The sequence below is a fragment of the Clupea harengus genome, chromosome 23 (genome assembly GCF_900700415.2).
Source record: "Clupea harengus chromosome 23, Ch_v2.0.2, whole genome shotgun sequence".
NCBI lineage: Eukaryota > Metazoa > Chordata > Actinopteri > Clupeiformes > Clupeidae > Clupea > Clupea harengus.
The window spans coordinates 24,332,806-24,351,032 of NC_045174.1; the positions used below are offsets into that span (position 1 = coordinate 24,332,806).

The following is an 18,227-nucleotide window of genomic DNA, read 5'->3' on the forward strand; positions in this document are numbered from 1 at the left end:
ATTAGTACATTTCTACAAAGATACTGACAATCTGATGGAGTAGTAATTGTACTATGTTCAAAGTAGTAGCATTACTATGAATTTGATATAAACTACAAAAAAACTAATTTGACATAGAAAGTTGTAATTATTTTTGTAAGTATTTCCAATGCTTTCTACTCATATATTTCACATTCGATAACACCTCAATGGGGATACGAACCCTCTATCTTGGGGAATCTAAAATAAATAAATAAATGCACGGACCCAGAAAAATGCTTCAATCCGATTGGCCGGTAATCTGTTACAGCAATACACGGCTGGCCGGTCCTATATCGTTTCCTATTCTTCTCTGTTGCTAAACCACTACGGATGTAATATATTTATGGCCACTACAAATTAATGGCGCTGTTTAGACGCTCCGTCTCTGTCAAAACCATTTCAGTAGCACGCTCACCCAAACCATTTAGAATATTAGATGTTTCCAGAAAGGCAAAATACAGTGTACAAATATTGGTGAGGCAGAGGCAAGGAATATAAACCCTAAAAAAAGGGAAGTTGCATTGGCCGGGAATCGAACCCGTCATCCCCGTTCAACCCGGACCAGTCGCGAAGATCTGTAACGGAAAGTTAGCCAATAGGATTTAAGCCTTTTTCTTCCTCCATGTTGCTGTAATGCCCGTGCATTTAATTATCTATTTTCGACTCCCCCAAAAGATAGGGTTCGTATCCCTATTGAAAATACTAGGGGGATTAATTGCAACTTTCTATGTAAAATGAGTTCTTTTGTAGTTTCTGGTACTTTGTACATAGTAAAATACTACTCCCTCAGATTGCCAGAATCTTTGCAGAAATGTGGCCTACATTTTTTTTGTTTTTCAGTTTGTGCATCAAATGTTTCCTGTAGTTTTACATTTACCCAGTCTGTGTGCAGGTACTACTCACAGCCCACCGGCCTCGAGATCGAAGAGCCAAAAATACTAGGCTACATCACTAATGTTAGAATATTAGGCTACACACCGCAATGGAAACAGAAAGTCTGAAAGGGCCGATTAGGGGGCTGTTCCTATAAACGTTTGCTCCACCTGGGACGTTCCCAGTAGAAAAGCACCTCAGGAAAATGGTTTTCAGCTTTAAAAGCCTGTCCTGAGGGGTTCTGTCATGACTGCAACTGAAACTCATTGCTCCCCTCTCCTTTCTAATGGACTCTTCCACTCACCTTGTCATGTCAATGGTCTTCACCTATTCCTTGTCTGCCAGTGTATTTAAACTTCTCTTTTCTCTGTCTTTGTGAAGTCTTGTGTTCTGGTTTATTCAGACTTTTGTCTGACCCTTTTTTACTATGATTCCTGAATCCTCATTGATTTATTATTTGCTCTATGTTGACCCTTTTTGGATTGGATTTTGACTCTCGATTGGGATGTCTAATGACATCTGACTCTATCTAACTCTATGCTCTGTTCTAGTCAGTAAAACATGACAATAAGACTACCTTTTTGCCCAAACATACTTTATTTTTTGTTTATTTCATTATAGGAGTGTGGGGTGTCTTCAAGGCAAATTGTCAAAAATAGTGAAAGAAGATCAAATACAATACTGTGAGTATCTGGAATGATGACATTTGTCTTAGGTCTCTGATTATCTTATTCGGAAGATGGCCCTTCCGATAGTGTTTACATTCGAATAGCTTTTTTTGCTTTCAACGTTTCTTTCACTTGTGCCAAAGCCTTCAGTCTCTCCTCCTCCAGTCTCCTAATCAGCTCGGCTTTCTTTTTTTCTTCAACCATCTTCTCTTTCTCTTTCTCCGTTGTGTCCCGGTCCATTTCCAATCTTTTTACCTCGTTGTATTTCCTTTTTTCAGCCTGTATGTTTCTTTTTCTTGTGTCTTTTGCCTTTTTCTTTTGCTTCCTCATGCATTCCGCATCCATTGCTGCATTAGAACCATCATCTAGCTGATGCTTGCACACGTCTAATTAAAGGATTTTAAAACACACACATCATTTGTACATCAGTGCAAAAACAAGCCATCTCACAATATTTCTTTTGAACACCATTTGAACACAAGTTTCTACAGTGTTAATCACTGGAGGTGTACTAGTTATAACTTTGCAGAGTTGAACAGGAAACTGAAATACACCAGCGGGCTGAGAATGTTTCACATCTAATTCATACACATATAAACACAACTCAACAACAAGATTCTAACAACAACAAGTGAGACTACCTTGTAATGGTGCCAAAGGTTTTGACGTCACCTTTTCCACGATGGGAGAGAGGTGATCTGTGTAAGAATAAAATAAAGGTTAATACACTGTACACGTTTCATAGGCATAGTTTTGTCAAACCAGATTTGTCAATAAGTACCTCCTTGTAAAGGTGACTTCAGGAGAACATTCTCTGAATTTGCATGTGCTGTCTTTTCGGGCTTCATCATAGGTTCTTTATAGAGAATGACAACAGATTAATAATAAACCAAAAATAGCCTTTGTAATCTTCAGGTCAAAGTAGTAGTAGTAGTAATAATAGTTCATAGACATATCTACTGTACATATCTGTTAAACGCACACATACCTTTGTCCTCCGTCAGGATCTTCTTGCCTTTATTCCTGCCTTTCTTTCCTTCTTTTTCACATTCTGCAGGATCTCTCAAGACTTTATCATCAGACTCTAACTTTTCTGCAGGGGAGGGATGTCCTTTCACCATCTCTGTCTCAACTTCCTTCTTTACCCTCCTCCTCCTCTCTTCTTCTTCTTCCAGAGCACTCATACTCTTCTCTTCCAGTCTCCTTGACATATTGGCTTTATCATGTTCTGCATCCATCTTCTTTATCTCTTCCTCCATTCTCTCTCTGTTCATCTCCAACCTCACTGCCTCTTCCTTTCTTTCGTCCTCTCTTTGCTTCTCCATTATGATCATCTCTCCCTTTCTTATTTCCTCTTCCACCCATTTCTTTTCTTGCTCCTCCATCATCTTTATCTCTTCTTCCATTCTTTCTCTGCCCATATTTAACTTCATTGTCTCTTGCTCCTGTTTTGTCTTATGCTTCTGGCTGTTTTCTTGAACTCTCTTCCCTTGTTCTTCCACCCTCAATATGTCTGCCTTCATATCACCATCCTTCTGTTCCTTTGCCTTGTCTGTTTCTGTCACTTGTGCCAAAGCCTTCAGTCTCTCCTCCTCCAGTCTCCTAATCAGCTCGGCTTTCTTTTTTTCTTCAACCATCTTCTCTTTCTCTTTCTCCGTTGTGTCCCGGTCCATTTCCAATCTTTTTACCTCGTTGTATTTCCTTTTTTCAGCCTGTATGTTTCTTTTTCTTGTGTCTTTTGCCTTTTTCTTTTGCTTCCTCATGCATTCCTCATCCATTGCTGCATTAGAACCATCATCTAGCTGATGCTTGCACATGTCTAATTAAAGGATTTTAAAACACACACATCATTTGTACATCAGTGCAAAAACAAGCCATCTCACAATATCTCTTTTGAACACCATTTGAACACAAGTTTCTACAGTGTTAATCACTGGAGGTGTACTAATGATAACTTTGCAGAGTTGAACAGGAAACTGAAATTCACCAGCGGGCTGAGAATGTTTTACATCTACTGTAGTTCATACACATACATATAAACACAACTCAACAACAAGATTCTAACAACAACAACAAGTGAGACTACCTTGTAATGGTGCCAAAGGTTTTGACGTCACCTTTTCCACGATGGGAGAGAGGTGATCTGTGTAAGAATAAAATAAAGGTTAATACACTGTACACGTTTCACAGGCATAGTTTTGTCATAACAGATTTGTCAATAAGTACCTCCTTGTAAAGGTGACTTCAGTAGAATATTCTCTGAACTTGCATGTGCTGTCTTTTCGGGCTTCATCATAGGTTCTTTATAGAGAATGACAACAGTTTAATAATAAACCAAAAATAGACATGGTCATCTTCAGGTCAAAGTAGTAGTAGTAGTAGTAGTAATAGTTCATAGACATATCTACTGTACATATCTGTTAAACGCACACATACCTTTGTCCTCCGTCAGGATCTCCTTGTCTTTATTCCTGCCTTTCTTTCCTTCTTTCCTCAAGACTTTATCATCAGACTCTAACTTCTCTGCAGGGGAGGGATGTCCTTTCACCATCTCTGTCCCAACTTCCTTCTTTACCCTCCTCCTCCTCTCCTCTTCTTCTTCCAGAGCACTCGTACTCTCCTCTTCCAGTCTCCTTGACATATTGGCGTTCTCATGTTCTGCATCCATCATCTTTATCTCTTCCTCCATTCTTTCTCTGCCCATATTTAACTTCATTGTCTCTTGCTCCTGTTTTGTCTTATGCTTCTGGCTGTTTTCTTGAACTCTCTTCCCTTGTTCTTCCACCCTCAATATGTCTGCCTTCATATCACCATCCTTCTGTTCCTTTGCCATGTCTGTTTCTGTCACTTCTGCCAAAGCCTTCAGTCTCTCCTCCTCCAGTCTCCTAATCAGCTCGGCTTTCTTTTTTTCTTCAACCATCTTCTCTTTCTCTTTCTCCGTTGTGTCCCGGTCCATTTCCAATCTTTTGACCTCGTTGTATTTCCTTTTTTCAGCCTGTATGTTTCTTTTTCTTGTGTCTTTTGCCTTTTTCTTTTGCTTCCTCATGCATTCCTCATCCATTGCTGCATTAGAACCATCATCTAGCTGATGCTTGCACACGTCTAATTAAAGGATTTTAAAACACACACATCATTTGTACATCAGTGCAAAAACAAGCCATCTCACAATATCTCTTTTGAACACCATTTGAACACAAGTTTCTACAGTGTTAATCACTGGAGGTGTACTAGTGATAACTTCGCAAAATGAACAGGAAACTGAAATACACCAGCGGGCTAAGAATGTTTTTACATCTAATTCATACTCAATATAAACACAACTCAACAAAAAGATTCTAACAACAACAAGTGAGACTACCTTCTAATGGTGGCAAATGTTTTGACGTCACCTTTTCCACGATGGGAGAGAGGTGATCTGTGTAAGAATAAAATAAAGGTTAATACACTGTACACGTTTCACAGGCATAGTTTTGTCAAACCAGATTTGTCAATAAGTACCTCCTTGTAAAGGTGACTTCAGGAGAACATTCTCTGAATTTGCATGTGCTGTCTTTTCGGGCTTCATCATAAGTTCTTTATAGAGAATGACAACAGTTTAATAATAAACCAAAAATAGACATGGTAATCTTCAGGTCAAAGTAGTAGTAGTAGTAGTAATAGTTCATAGACATATCTACTGTACATATCTGTTAAACGCACACATACCTTTGTCCTCCGTCAGGATCTCCTTGTCTTTATTCCTGCCTTTCTTTCCTTCTTTTTCACATTCTTCAGGAACTCTCAAGACTTTATCATCAGACTCTAACTTTTCTGCAGGGGAGGGATGTCCTTTCACCATCTCTGTCTCAACTTCCTCCTCTACCCTCCTCTTCTCCTCTTCTTCTTCCAGAGCACTCATACTCTTCTCTTCCAGTCTCCTTGACATATTGGCTTTATCATGTTCTGCATCCATCATCTTTATCTCTTCTTCCATTCTCTCTCTGCCCATATTTAACTTCATTGTCTCTTGCTCCTGTTCTGTGTTATGCTTCTGGCTGTTTTCTTGAACTCTCTTCCCTTGTTCTTCCACCCTCAATATTTCTGCCTTCATATCACCATCCTTCTGTTCCTTTGCCTTGTCTGTTTCTGTCACTTCTGCCAAAGCCTTCAGTCTCTCCTCCTCCAGTTTCCTAATCAGCTCGGCTTTCTTTTTTTCTTCAACCATCTTCTCTTTCTCTTTCTCCGTTGCGTCCCGGTCCATTTCCAATCTTTTTACCTCGTTGTATTTCCTTTTTTCAGCCTGTATGTTTCTTTTTCTTGTGTCTTTTGCCTTTTTCTTTTGCTTCCTCATGCATTCCTCATCCATTGCTGCATTAGAACCATCATCTAGCTGATGCTTGCACATGTCTAATTAAAGGATTTTAAAACACACACACATCATTTGTACATCAGTGCAAAAAACAAGCCATCTCACAATATCTCTTTTGAACACAAGTTTCTACAGTGTTAATCACTGGAGGCGTACTAGCAGTGGCGGCTCCTGAAAAAATTCTCAGGGGGGGCAATTTTTTTGATAATGATTAAGGCGACCCATTCAGTAGGTACATTTAAGTTAGCTTATTAACTCATACAGAAATACCTTTTTGTCCACTATTGGCAGCACACAACAGTAATATGTCCCCTCTTGCTACATAGCTAGAGTAGCAAGTTACATGTGGAAAGCTATGGAAGAAAGTTGCATCCAGGAGCCTTCATAAGCAAACATGATGTGGCTCCACATTAAATGATCCCACTTTTTCATTATCCACGTGTCTCAAATGTTGTATGATGTAACATAGCTTAACAGGACACATGATATGTCCAGTAACATCATAAGGAAGGGGTAACATAAGTCAAAACCAACAATATTTATTTACTGATCTTGAAAGTATTGGCTTACAAAAGCAAAATAAGTCATCATATAAAAAATGATTCAGTGTTAGTGCAAGAAGCGAACTGTGAAACACACTGTGAAACCTATGAAAACTGACAGTGGTATATGAAATACACACCGCGTTCACGACCGCGATTTTCTTTCGTTCCAATTCTTGGATGTATGATTTCCCTCCCTTTGTAGAAACCTGTTGAATGGATACATTTGGTCTAGGAAGTCCTAATTGTTTTGTTGTCAATTTATCTTCATTAGTACGCAGACTAAAAAGGAGTTTCTGTCAAAGAGCGAATCGAATTATCGCACTGAACAGGGCAGCCATCTTGACAGAATATGCCTCCGTCGAAGCTGTATGACGTTCGTATAGGCTTTTACGTCCACTACTTATGACAAGACCAGGAGGGGCGAGCCCTCCCGGAAGCCATAGAGAATGCATTGAGAGCTCTGTTTTGTGAAAAAAATGGATTTAACATGGGAGTCAATGGGAGAGGTCTGGGGCGATTTTCATTTCGCCCCAAATCGCCCCAGAAGGGGCGGGGCCATTTGAAGCACGACTTTAGGCTGACTGAACGACTGTTACCTGATTCGACAATGACATACAGAGGCAGATCAGACGGTCTAGTGGTAGAATCCGACAGAAAAAAAATTATTAAATTTAAATTTACGCGACTTTTTTATTTAGGCAGTGCGTCGCCCCAATCGCCCTTATGGACAAGCCGCCCCTGCGTACTAGTGATAACTTCGCAAATTGAACAGGAAACTGAACACCAGCGGGCTGAGAATGTTTCACATCTAATTCATACTCAATATAAACACAACTCAACAACAAGATTCTAACAACAAAAAGTGAGACTACCTTGTAATGGTGGCAAAGGTTTTGACGTCACCTTTTCCACGATGGGAGAGAGGTGATCTGTGTAAGAATAAAATAAAGGTTAATACACTGTACACGTTTCATAGGCATAGTTTTGTCAAACCAGATTCGTCAATAAGTACCTCCTTGTAAAGGTGACTTCAGGAGAACATTCTCTGAATTTGCATGTGCTGTCTTTTCGGGCTTCATCATAACTTCTTTATAGAGAATGACAACAGTTTAAAAATAAACCAAAAATAGCCTTTGTAATCTTCAGGTCAAAGTAGTAGTAGTAGTAGTAATAGTTCATAGACATATCTACTGTACATATCTGTTAAACGCACACATACCTTTGTCCTCCGTCAGGATCTCCTTGTCTTTATTCCTGCCTTTCTTTCCTTCTTTCCTCAATACTTTATCATCAGACTCTAACTTCTCTGCAGGGGAGGGATGTCCTTTCACCATCTCTGTCTCAACTTCCTTCTTTACCCTCCTCCTCTTCTCCTCTTCTTCTTCCAGAGCACTCATACTCTTCTCTTCCAGTCTCCTTGACATATTGGCTTTATCATGTTCTGCATCCATCATCTTTATCTCTTCTTCCATTCTTTCTCTGCCCATATTTAACTTCATTGTCTCTTGCTCCTGTTTTGTCTTATGCTTCTGGCTGTTTTCTTGAACTCTCTTCCCTTGTTCTTCCACTCCTAATATGTCTGCCTTCATATCACCATCCTTCTGTTCCTTTGCCTTGTCTGTTTCTGTCACTTCTGCCAAAGCCTTCAGTCTCTCCTCCTCCAGTCTCCTAATCAGCTCGGCTTTCTTTTTTTCTTCAACCATCTTCTCTTTCTCTTTCTCCGTTGTGTCCCGGTCCATTTCCAATCTTTTTACCTCGTTGTATTTCCTTTTTTCAGCCTGTATGTTTCTTTTTCTTGTGTCTTTTGCCTTTTTCTTTTGCTTCCTCATGCATTCCTCATCCATTGCTGCATTATAACCATCATCTAGCTGATGCTTGCACACGTCTAATTAAAGGATTTTAAAACACACACATCATTTGTACGTCAGTGCAAAAACAAGCCATCTCACAATATCTCTTTTGAACACAAGTTTCTACAGTGTTAATCACTGGAGGTGTACTAGTGATAACTTTGCAGAGTTGAACAGGAAACTGAAATTCACCAGCGGGCTAAAAATGTTTTTACATCTAATTCATACTCAATATAAACACAACTCAACAACAAGATTCTAACAACAACAAGTGAGACTACCTTGTAATGGTGGCAAAGGTTTTGACGTCACCTTTTCCACAATGGGAGAGAGGTGATCTGTGTAAGAATAAAATAAAGGTTAATACACTGTACACGTTTCACAGGCATAGTTTTGTCAAACCAAATTTGTCAATAAGTACCTCCTTGTAAAGGTGACTTCAGTAGAATATTCTCTGAACTTGCATGTGCTGTCTTTTCGGGCTTCATCATAGGTTCTTTATAGAGAATGACAACAGTTTAATAATAAACCAAAAATAGACATGGTAATCTTCAGGTCAAAGTAGTAGTAGTAGTAGTAATAGTTCATAGACATATCCACTGTACATATCTGTTAAACGCACACATACCTTTGTCCTCCGTCAGGATCTCCTTGCCTTTATTCCTGCCTTTCTTTCCTTCTTTTTCACATTCTTCTGGGACTCTCAAGACTTTATCATCAGACTCTAACTTCTCTGCAGGGGAGGGATGTCCTTTCACCATCTCTGTCTCAACTTCCTCCTCTACCCTCCTCTTCTCCTCTTCTTCTTCCAGAGCACTCATACTCTTCTCTTCCAGTCTCCTTGACATATTGGCTTTATCATGTTCTGCATCCATCATCTTTATCTCTTCTTCCATTCTTTCTCTGCCTATATTTAACTCCATTGTCTCTTGCTCCTGTTTTGTCTTATGCTTCTGGCTGTTTTCTTGAACTCTCTTCCCTTGTTCTTCCACCCTCAATATTTCTGCCTTCATATCACCATCCTTCTGTCCCTTTGCCATGTCTGTTTGGGTCATTAAACAAGGTAAAGGGGATTAAATGATGTATCAGTGCATTTAAAAAATATATATTATTATTTATTTATTTATTTATTTAAGTAAATCTGACAAATTGTAATATCAGTATAATTACCTTTTGGCTTTGCTGACTGTTGCCCAGACTGGTCCTCATGGACTGCTGCACATGCCGCTGGTTTCCTCATATTGGTGAAGCTGCTGATGTTGCTTTCAACCTCCACTAAATGTACCGCCTCAATGTCAATGTCACTCTGATCATCTTGGCTCAGTTCTTCGACTATGCTGTCCTCCTCAGACTTGTGGTCAATGTCCTCCTCCGTCTGGATCTCTTCACCTTTCTGGATCTTACCTTCATTGTTCAACTTCTCAGACTCCGTCCCACCGTCATAATCTGAATATTCCTGCTTTTCACAGAAGGGATCCCCATCCACTGAATCTGTGAGTTTATCCTGTCGTGGAGGTAGGGTTTGTGATGCCATATTTTCTGTAGGAGATGAGAGATCTGTAGAAGAATCCAAAGAAATACAAAGACATGTACATACTATAAATCCAATTTTTATGTAAATACAGATAAAATACTGCATGTGACACCGAATCAAGCATGTCCTAGTAGAATACACATATAAGATTCCTAAATAAAATACCTGGCAATGGTGACTTCATATATTGAGTATACTGTGGGTTTGCATGTGCTGTCACTTCAGGGCTCCGCAAGTGTTCTGTGGAACAAATGAAATCAGAATAATTAATTAAAAACGAACACCCAACAAACAGGTTAACACTCATTTCTCAAGGAAACTTCATTTAATTTCCCCTGTAATTCACTGCATATGCTAACCACATACATTTGACTACACAGTCCATGCATTTACCTTCATCTTGGACTGATGATTTTCCAGACTGCTCCGCCATAGAAGTTGGGCTTCTCTCAACCTCTTTCTCTGCCAGTTTATTCTCTATGTCACTGTGCTCTCCATGGCTCAGTTCTTTATCAATGCTCTCCTCCAACTCACTCTCAAGGTCCTGCTGCTTCTCATCTGTCTGGATCTTGATTTCATTATCACGTTCAGAGTCTATCCAGTCCTCATCATCTGAGTATGTCACTTCTAAATTCACTGCTTCTGTCCAGATGTCTGTTAGGTGTTCGTCTGTCACTCTGTTCCTCTTTTCTAATTCCAGAGCTCTCATTCTCTCCTCCTCCTGACTCCTTAACAGATTATCGTCATTGTTTGCATCCATCATCTTTTTCTCTTCCTCCATTCTCTCTCTGTTCATCTCCAACCTCACTGCCTCTTCCTTTCTTTCGTCCTCCACCCTTCTGTTCTCTTCCTCTCTCTTCTTTTGCTTCTCCATTATGATCACCTCTCCCTTTCTTATTTCCTCTTCCACCCATTTCTTTTCTCGCTCCTCCATCTTCTCTCTCTCTTCTTCTAGTCTATTTTGCCCTTTGTCCTTCTCATTTCTCTCTTCCGGTGTTTGTTGGCCAACTGTAATCTTCTGGAAGCATGCAGAGTTGGTCTTAGTGTCCTCCTTAAGCGAAATATCATTATCCTCAATTTTTGGGTCACTAAAAATAGATTCAGTCACAGGTATGTCCAGTTGGTGCTCAGCCACATCATTTTGGATCAGCTCTTTAGTCTCAACCCCAGTGTTTGTTGCTCCTGTGGCTTCATCAAGAGAGGAAACTTTGAGAGGAAAGTATGCAGAGTTTGTCTTAGAGTCCTTCAGGGTGACACTGTCTTCATTTTTAAAGTCCCGCAAAACAGATTTGTTCACTGTAATGTCCTGGTGGTCCTCACACACATCATTGTGGATCTCCTCTTTAATCTCCGCTTCCTTGACGACGTCTGTCCAGTCTACAACTTCCTTAGAAGAGGGCTTCTTTATCTGTACTTGGTCTTTCAGAAACTCCTTTTCCACAGTCTGATCACCTTCTTTCCCCGTCTCCAATACCTTACTTTCACCTTCTGTCTTTTCATCTGCATGTCCCTGCATGTCTTTCACATTATCTTCCTCCTCCACCCAGTTTTGGTCTTCCCTCGCTGGTTTCTCATTATCTCTGTTTGTTTTCTTTTGAGCTCTCTCTTGTTCCACATCTTCAATTTTTTTTTGCTTGTCCTCCAACACATTTTTTTTATCTTTGACATCCAAGTTGACCTCCTCTTGTCTTCTTTCCTCTTTCATTTGAACATTGGCCATTCGGGCCATCTCTTTATCATATCTCTCTCTGTAATATTCCATCATTTTAATCATCTTTTCCATCTCCACCATTCGGGTTGGTTTCTCTAAGTCTCTCTCTTGGAGTTCCCTTGCCCTCCAATTCTCCATTTCTTGTTTCAGACGTAGGTTCTCTGTCTCCAGTGTTTTCACCCTCTGAGTCAAGTCTTCATTTATGGTCTTAGACGCCGCAATCGCAAAAATAATTGCAATTCCAAAAATATGTTCTTGTGTGATCTCCTCCTGTGTGGTAAGAGGCTCTTTCTCTGCTTTAGGCTTATCCACGGTTGGCATGGTGTTGTTCTCTTCATATAGAAACCCATGTTTTCCCTGTTTTTTCCAACTGTCCAACAACATATTTTTGATTTCAATCCAATCCAACGTCTGTTCCTTCTGTATTCCAATTCGCTCCTGTAACAGTCCTGTGTCCAGCCCTTCCTTCCATGACACCTCTCTGCTACCGTTATCCATCATGTCACGTTGTGATTAACAGAAACTCTAGATAGAAAAGATTACCAGCTAGTTACAGTTGTGTTAGAGTAGAGGTACTGTTCAGAACAACACTATTAGATACTATTACTATTAGAACAGACTATTTCCTTGTGTTGTAACGTATGTGTCATTTGTTTCCTTTGAAGGCATCTGCCAAATAAGGCTAATTGGATTTATTGAATCCAATAGTCTATCGGATAATGAATGCTGTGAGACAGCATACAGTATATGCAAATATGTAGGCCCTAGCCTATACTGGTTAGAGCTAGCAGCAAGAACAAGGTTATATTAACACACTTCTCCATCTTTTACTTACTTTACACTAGTGGCAATCGAATAATAAAGGACTTGTAATGGAAATAGTTGTTTAGTCTGACCTTCAATACTAATTTAGGTTCATCTTGTAAAATGTTAGAATAGTATGAAATTAAATATTGGTAGAGCCAGTTTGAATTAAGTAAATACAATTTGATTTGAAGGAGACAAAAATCGCTACCTACCAGTGCTGCATGTATTCTGAAATGGTTCTGTATTGTGTTCCTCTTCTTCGAAAGGGCAGCAATGACATTATGTCATAGTAGCGTCTAGTGTCATCGTATTGTTATGTCATTAAAATTCTAACTGAATCCTAGCGTGTATGACGCGTCATCAATACATGCCAAAGCTACCCCAAGAGCCATGCCAACTCTTTAGCTACCCCTATCTTCCATAGACTTGCTAAGCTGCTATATCTAGTTATAAGCACACCTGCTGTACAATACGAATTAGATACATTAACAGCAGCCTTTACACAGAATAACTGCTGTAGACAAGTATTAAGACCCACTGAACAGTAAGCTCTGTAAAAGGGGGGCGGTGGCGGTTACAAACACGCACACGAGTGCAGGCAGGCACATCAGTGGGCCGCAAATTACTTTCTAGTCAGAATGGTGGTCCCTGGGACAAAACCAGTTGAAAACCCCTGCTCTATGACAATGATAACACCGGCCACAGCTTGATTGGTGCAACATAAAGCACCTGTGCTGGCATGGGACTAGTGCTTTTTTGATCTCCACACAGAAGCAGGACATGTTAGTGACTTAGAGACCATAGGTTCTCAAAGGTTTTTTTTTTTAAGGTGATCAACCGATTGACGCTGGATAAAGTGACGAAACGCTAATACAACGGCAAGGAGTGACAGGATTATCAATGAATAACATTATTTCTGACGGGCTAAGGTAGTTGTTGTCAACTTGCTATTGTTAGCTTCAGTTTCATGGCTCCAAAAACAGCGAAAATAGCTATTTGCTGTTAGGCGTCTCGAATTTTCTTCCAAAATCCGGGTAACATTCGCAGTTTTTTCCTGAATGAACACATATCTTGAACTGACATATTCTTCAAGGTGTCTACAAATTGTGCGTGACGTGATGCCATATTACTTCCAAAATAAAGGCCTTCTACCCAATGAGTTGCGCAAACACTATGGAGATACTTTAAAACAGCGCCTTGACAAGCAGTGGAGCATCGTAATGTGCATCTGGTCCTTAAATATAACGTTACAGACCTCTAACGGCCTAAATGTCAGATCTTTAACTTAGCTAATTGAAATACTGGTCGTTTATTGGTATATTCAATAGTAGTTTCGCACAATTCCAAACTGAAAGCTTGCTAGCCTTTGCCTGTTCGAACTTGTATAAAACGTTAGCAAGCTACAGTACGTTAGCATATTATGCTATCTTACACGTTTGCTTTTTAGGACGACTACAGGTTGTTAATGTCTTTGTTATAAATCTTCAGAATCATCTCCGTTGGAAAACCCTACAATCTGAGTTTTATTGGAAAACCCTACAATCTGCTTTGATAAAAAAAATTATTCCATCAATATGTTTTTATGTACGGTAAACATTATTTAGCTTCTCAGCACATTTTACAAAAAGATCATTTAAAAATCTATCCTACATACCGTCAAGTAATGCCAAATGTAATAAAATGACTATCTAAAACTCTTGTGATATAAGTACTATAGGGTTTTAGAGTTAAAGAGTCCAAAAGCATATGACATTACAAATAGCTATAAGCCTAGGATATATGGTTTAATTTGGGAAGCGATTATGAAGGGGACCTTGGAAAATGTTCTGCCCTTTGAGGGGTCCCTGGCCCCATAAAGTTTGAGAACCCCTGACTTTAGACACACTAGGTGTGTGTGTGTGTGTGTGTGTGTGTGTGTGTGTGTGTGTGTGGGTGAGTTAGACACACTAGGTGTACTACAACAAAGTAGGGTAGTGGGGGATCTATCGAGCCTCAGTAGGCAGCTAGTAAATGTTTGCAGGGCTGAAACAATTTGTTTGTGGCTGAACCAGACTTTCTTATAACATGCTGGTTTACTCGGAATAGTCTATAATGGCAAATCATCATCATCATTGTTTATTCAGGGAGAATTGACTGAGCACAGGGCTCTTTTGCAGCAATGCCCTGATTGGGGCCACATAGTACAGAAGAACAATAAATAAACAAAACAGACAAAATACATTTAAAAAAAAACACATTAAACAACTCAGAAATTAAGTATAAAAAAATTAAAATAAAATAACATAAAGTAAAAAAAATTAAATCAGAGAATGATTTAAAACAACAGCATTGAGGCACATCCTTATTATCTAAAGTAAAATGGCTATGGAGAGACGAAATAACGAAATCTACTGTATTTTATGGAAGTGAGACATGGAAGAGCAGTTGTGGTGTGATGTAACTATCTTATCAGGTTGGGGGATTTAGTCACCATAACCGACAGATTGACTAAGATCACAACGGGCTCCTATTTGGTTGGGAAACATTTGCAAATAATAAACACAATTAAATAACATTTTACACATGATATAAAATGCAAAGACTTACTGTTCTATCGGAAAAAAAAATCATCCATAGATAGTGCATCCTATTTCCATGACCAGCTACACGCTTGCTGATGAGTTATATGGGTCATTGATCATTAGCTCCAGATCCCTCAGGAAAGTAATGAAGATCACGGCAGACCCCTCACATCCTGCCAACAGTCTCTTCAATCGTCTCCCCTCTGGACAGCGATACAGGGCCATCATGACCAAAACATCACGTCACCTCAACAGTTTTTTCCCCCAAGCAATAGCCCTCCTAAATAGCTCTCACACACGAACTTTATCGCACTTTATTTAACTTTATTTAACATTATTATTGTTGCACTACCTCCATTCTTATTTATTATTTTGCTCATACTGCTACTATCTGTCCTTGTATTGTTGTTCTGTGTTGTCTTGTTGTTCTATTTGTGATACTATAGCCTGCATGGAGAATACCAAAAAAAAATTCCTAGTATCTGTATACATGGCGAAATAAAGTTGAATTGAATTGAATTGAATTGAATTGAATTGAATTACAGACATACACTTTAAGAATTGTGTAGCCCAGCAGCATTCTATCCAGAATAACACAGTTTTAAAGAAAATGTCATGATCTGTTGTAAAAATACTGGCGTTGTGGGGGGTTCACATGATTTGAACTGTAGGCCTATGTTTGTATTGACCCTCATGCGTGTTACTTTGCATGCGTATCCCAATGAGGAGGGGGCAACATATTGCAGTTGTTCAACTGTAATTATAGCCTACCTTAAATGTTTTCCAGGTCTTTAAATGCCACTGTATTTGACAGAGGACAGATGCAGGTTGTTAATCACAAAATATGTCAGGCTAGGCTACAATCTATTTTGTAAATGACACAAAATTAAAAACTGTCACCATCCTCTGCTAAGCCAGCCCCGATAGCTGAAAATTCAATGAACTGCTTTTGTCAACATTGAAAGTATTTACCTAGTTCAGTAGTGAGGCTGAGGCTGAGGCTGAGGCTGACAGCGTGCAGACTAGCCCCAGTGACCTAATGGATAAGGCACTGGCCTCCTAAGCCAGGGATTGTGGGTTCGAGTCCCATCTGGGGTGAGATAAAGCAGAGTGGCGCAGCGGAAGCGTGCTGGGCCCATGACCCAGAGGTCGATGGATCGAAACCATCCTCTGCTAGTCCCTCTTTAAGTGCCACTCCAGTATAGTTGGCCTTTCACAATACGCAGTCTGAAACCAGGATGAGAAGTACGGCAGGAGGTTTTCAGTGGGCAACACGTAGCCAATTTCACACGCAACCCCTTTAGCTTGTCTCCATCTTCTCAGGCTTTTTTTTTTGTCACAACTCTCCCCTGGATGGCGTGTTGAGCCATTTTCAACTCATAAAGATTTATTTTATTTTATGGGAATATATATTTTGTATAAATATACTTATATTGTCAATATAACACTAGCCCTTGATGTGTTTCATCACAGTTCGACCATATCATTTAGTTTACAGCTCAAAAACACATTTTAGGGTGTGAGTTTGTGCCAGATTTTGTTTTTTTCCTGATCTATTTGTCTTCTTTCCGAAGCACCTGCCTGCACGAGCTGCCAGTGCCAAGCCATGAACCCCACAACTGAGATGTCATGCTTGGTCCCCTGAAACCCAAATTAAACGGCTTGAAGCATCCCTTGTCAATAACAGATATCTAAATATTTGTGTTTGCCTCTGGCTTGCTAAAACAGCAGACGTGTACTCTACACTTCACAGGATTAATGCAGATCAACATGGTTCATGTATACTTTATGTAGCTATGAACTTCATCACAGACACCAAAAGCTATTCAGAAAAAAGCTAACGCTAAGCTATGTTGACAGTGGTACAGGAGGTAGAGAAGTCGTTTAGTAATCAGAAGGTTGCTAGTTCGATTCCCTGTCGAAGCGTCCTTGAGCAAGACACTAAACCCCTAATTGCTCCTGATGTGCAGTGTGCCGTAAATGTAAAATGTGTATACATTGTAAGTCGCACATATGTAAGTCGCTTTGGATAAAAGCGTCTGCTAAATGCAATGTCAGTGTTTTGCCCTTTACGCTTAACTCTTTACCTTGATGAAAAGTTCAATCGTGGGTGATTCTGCCATTTCTTCTGTTCCTCCTCCTTCTCGTTTCCTCCGACTTCTGCTTGTTTTTATCAGCTGTCCGCTTCGCAGAGAGCCTCCACACACCAACAAGAACGGGAGTCTTTCAGCCAATACCCTCAAGGACAAGAACACCTGTGTACTAATCTAGACCTCCGCCAACCCCCCTTCAAGGACAAGAACACCTGTGTACTAATCTAGACCTCCGCCAACCCCCCCTCAAGAACAAGAGACGCTCACCGGGCTATCACGCATATCACTTTTCCTAGGCAATATTTGTTAACTAATATTTGCCTACTCTGGTTTTGAATATAGGGTACCACTTGTGCGAAGGAAATCATCGGCAGATTGTCGCAGGACATTACGCAGATCTTGACAAGCACTGACAGGCCTATTATTATTATTATTATTATTATTATTTTTATTAATAATAACGTAGGCTATTTAGAATGATGCAGGTTTTTTGCTCTGAATGTTGGCTATCATAAAAGTTATTTTTTTAATCATCGCAATCCAAATGCCATGTGTGTATAATAATATTCTGAATTAAAGTTCATGGTTGTGAAATAAATGCATTTATATGTTTATGATTGTGTAATCAATTCATTGGGATGTGCATGTGGGCTATAGTGGTTCACGTTGCTGTGATCACAATTTCGGAACAGCGGGCTGTCGGACTAATGAGGTTTGTGTTGTCGGGGTATAGGGCTAACTTTGGTATCTGGACAAATTAGCATATTTTCGGAATTTCGAGTTTTCGGAATACTGGGCTTTCAGAACATTGACATGGCACCCTAGAATAAGCCATGCTATGCTAAAGGCTAACGAATCAGATTTCACTGCTTCACTAGAATAAGCCATGCTATGCTAAAGGCTAACGAATCAGATTTCACTGCTTCACTAGAATAAGCCATGCTATGCTAAAGGCTAACGAATCAGATTTCACTGCTTCACTAGAATAAGCCATGCTATGCTAAAGGCTAATGAATCAGATTTCACTGCTTCACTACAATAAACTATGCTAAAGGCTAACGAATCAGATTTCACTGCTTCACTAGAATAAGCCATGCTATGCTAAAGGCTAACGAATCAGATTTCACTGCTTCACTAGAATAAGCCATGCTATGCTAAAGGCTAACGAATCAGATTTCAGTGCTTTACCCTTGTCGCTACCCGATGGTAGTCCGCA

At 39.7% G+C, this 18,227-nt stretch overlaps 1 protein-coding gene across 1 annotated transcript; it reads right to left on the bottom strand.

The window, feature by feature from the left end:
• Positions 1 to 1,472: 1,472 nt before the first annotated feature.
• Positions 1,473 to 10,599, bottom strand: LOC116218714 (golgin subfamily A member 6-like protein 22). The gene is made up of 13 exons (XM_042703192.1): positions 10,233 to 10,599; positions 9,476 to 9,844; positions 8,934 to 9,347; positions 8,727 to 8,801; positions 7,328 to 7,384; positions 5,268 to 5,948; positions 3,789 to 3,863; positions 3,649 to 3,705; positions 2,948 to 3,381; positions 2,551 to 2,800; positions 2,344 to 2,418; positions 2,204 to 2,260; positions 1,473 to 1,948 (listed from the first exon to the last, which is right to left on the bottom strand). Exons 1-13 carry the CDS (start codon positions 10,597 to 10,599, stop codon positions 1,653 to 1,655), a joined length of 3,207 nt encoding a protein of 1,068 aa, XP_042559126.1. The 3' UTR covers positions 1,473 to 1,652.
• Positions 10,600 to 18,227: the final 7,628 nt, after the last annotated feature.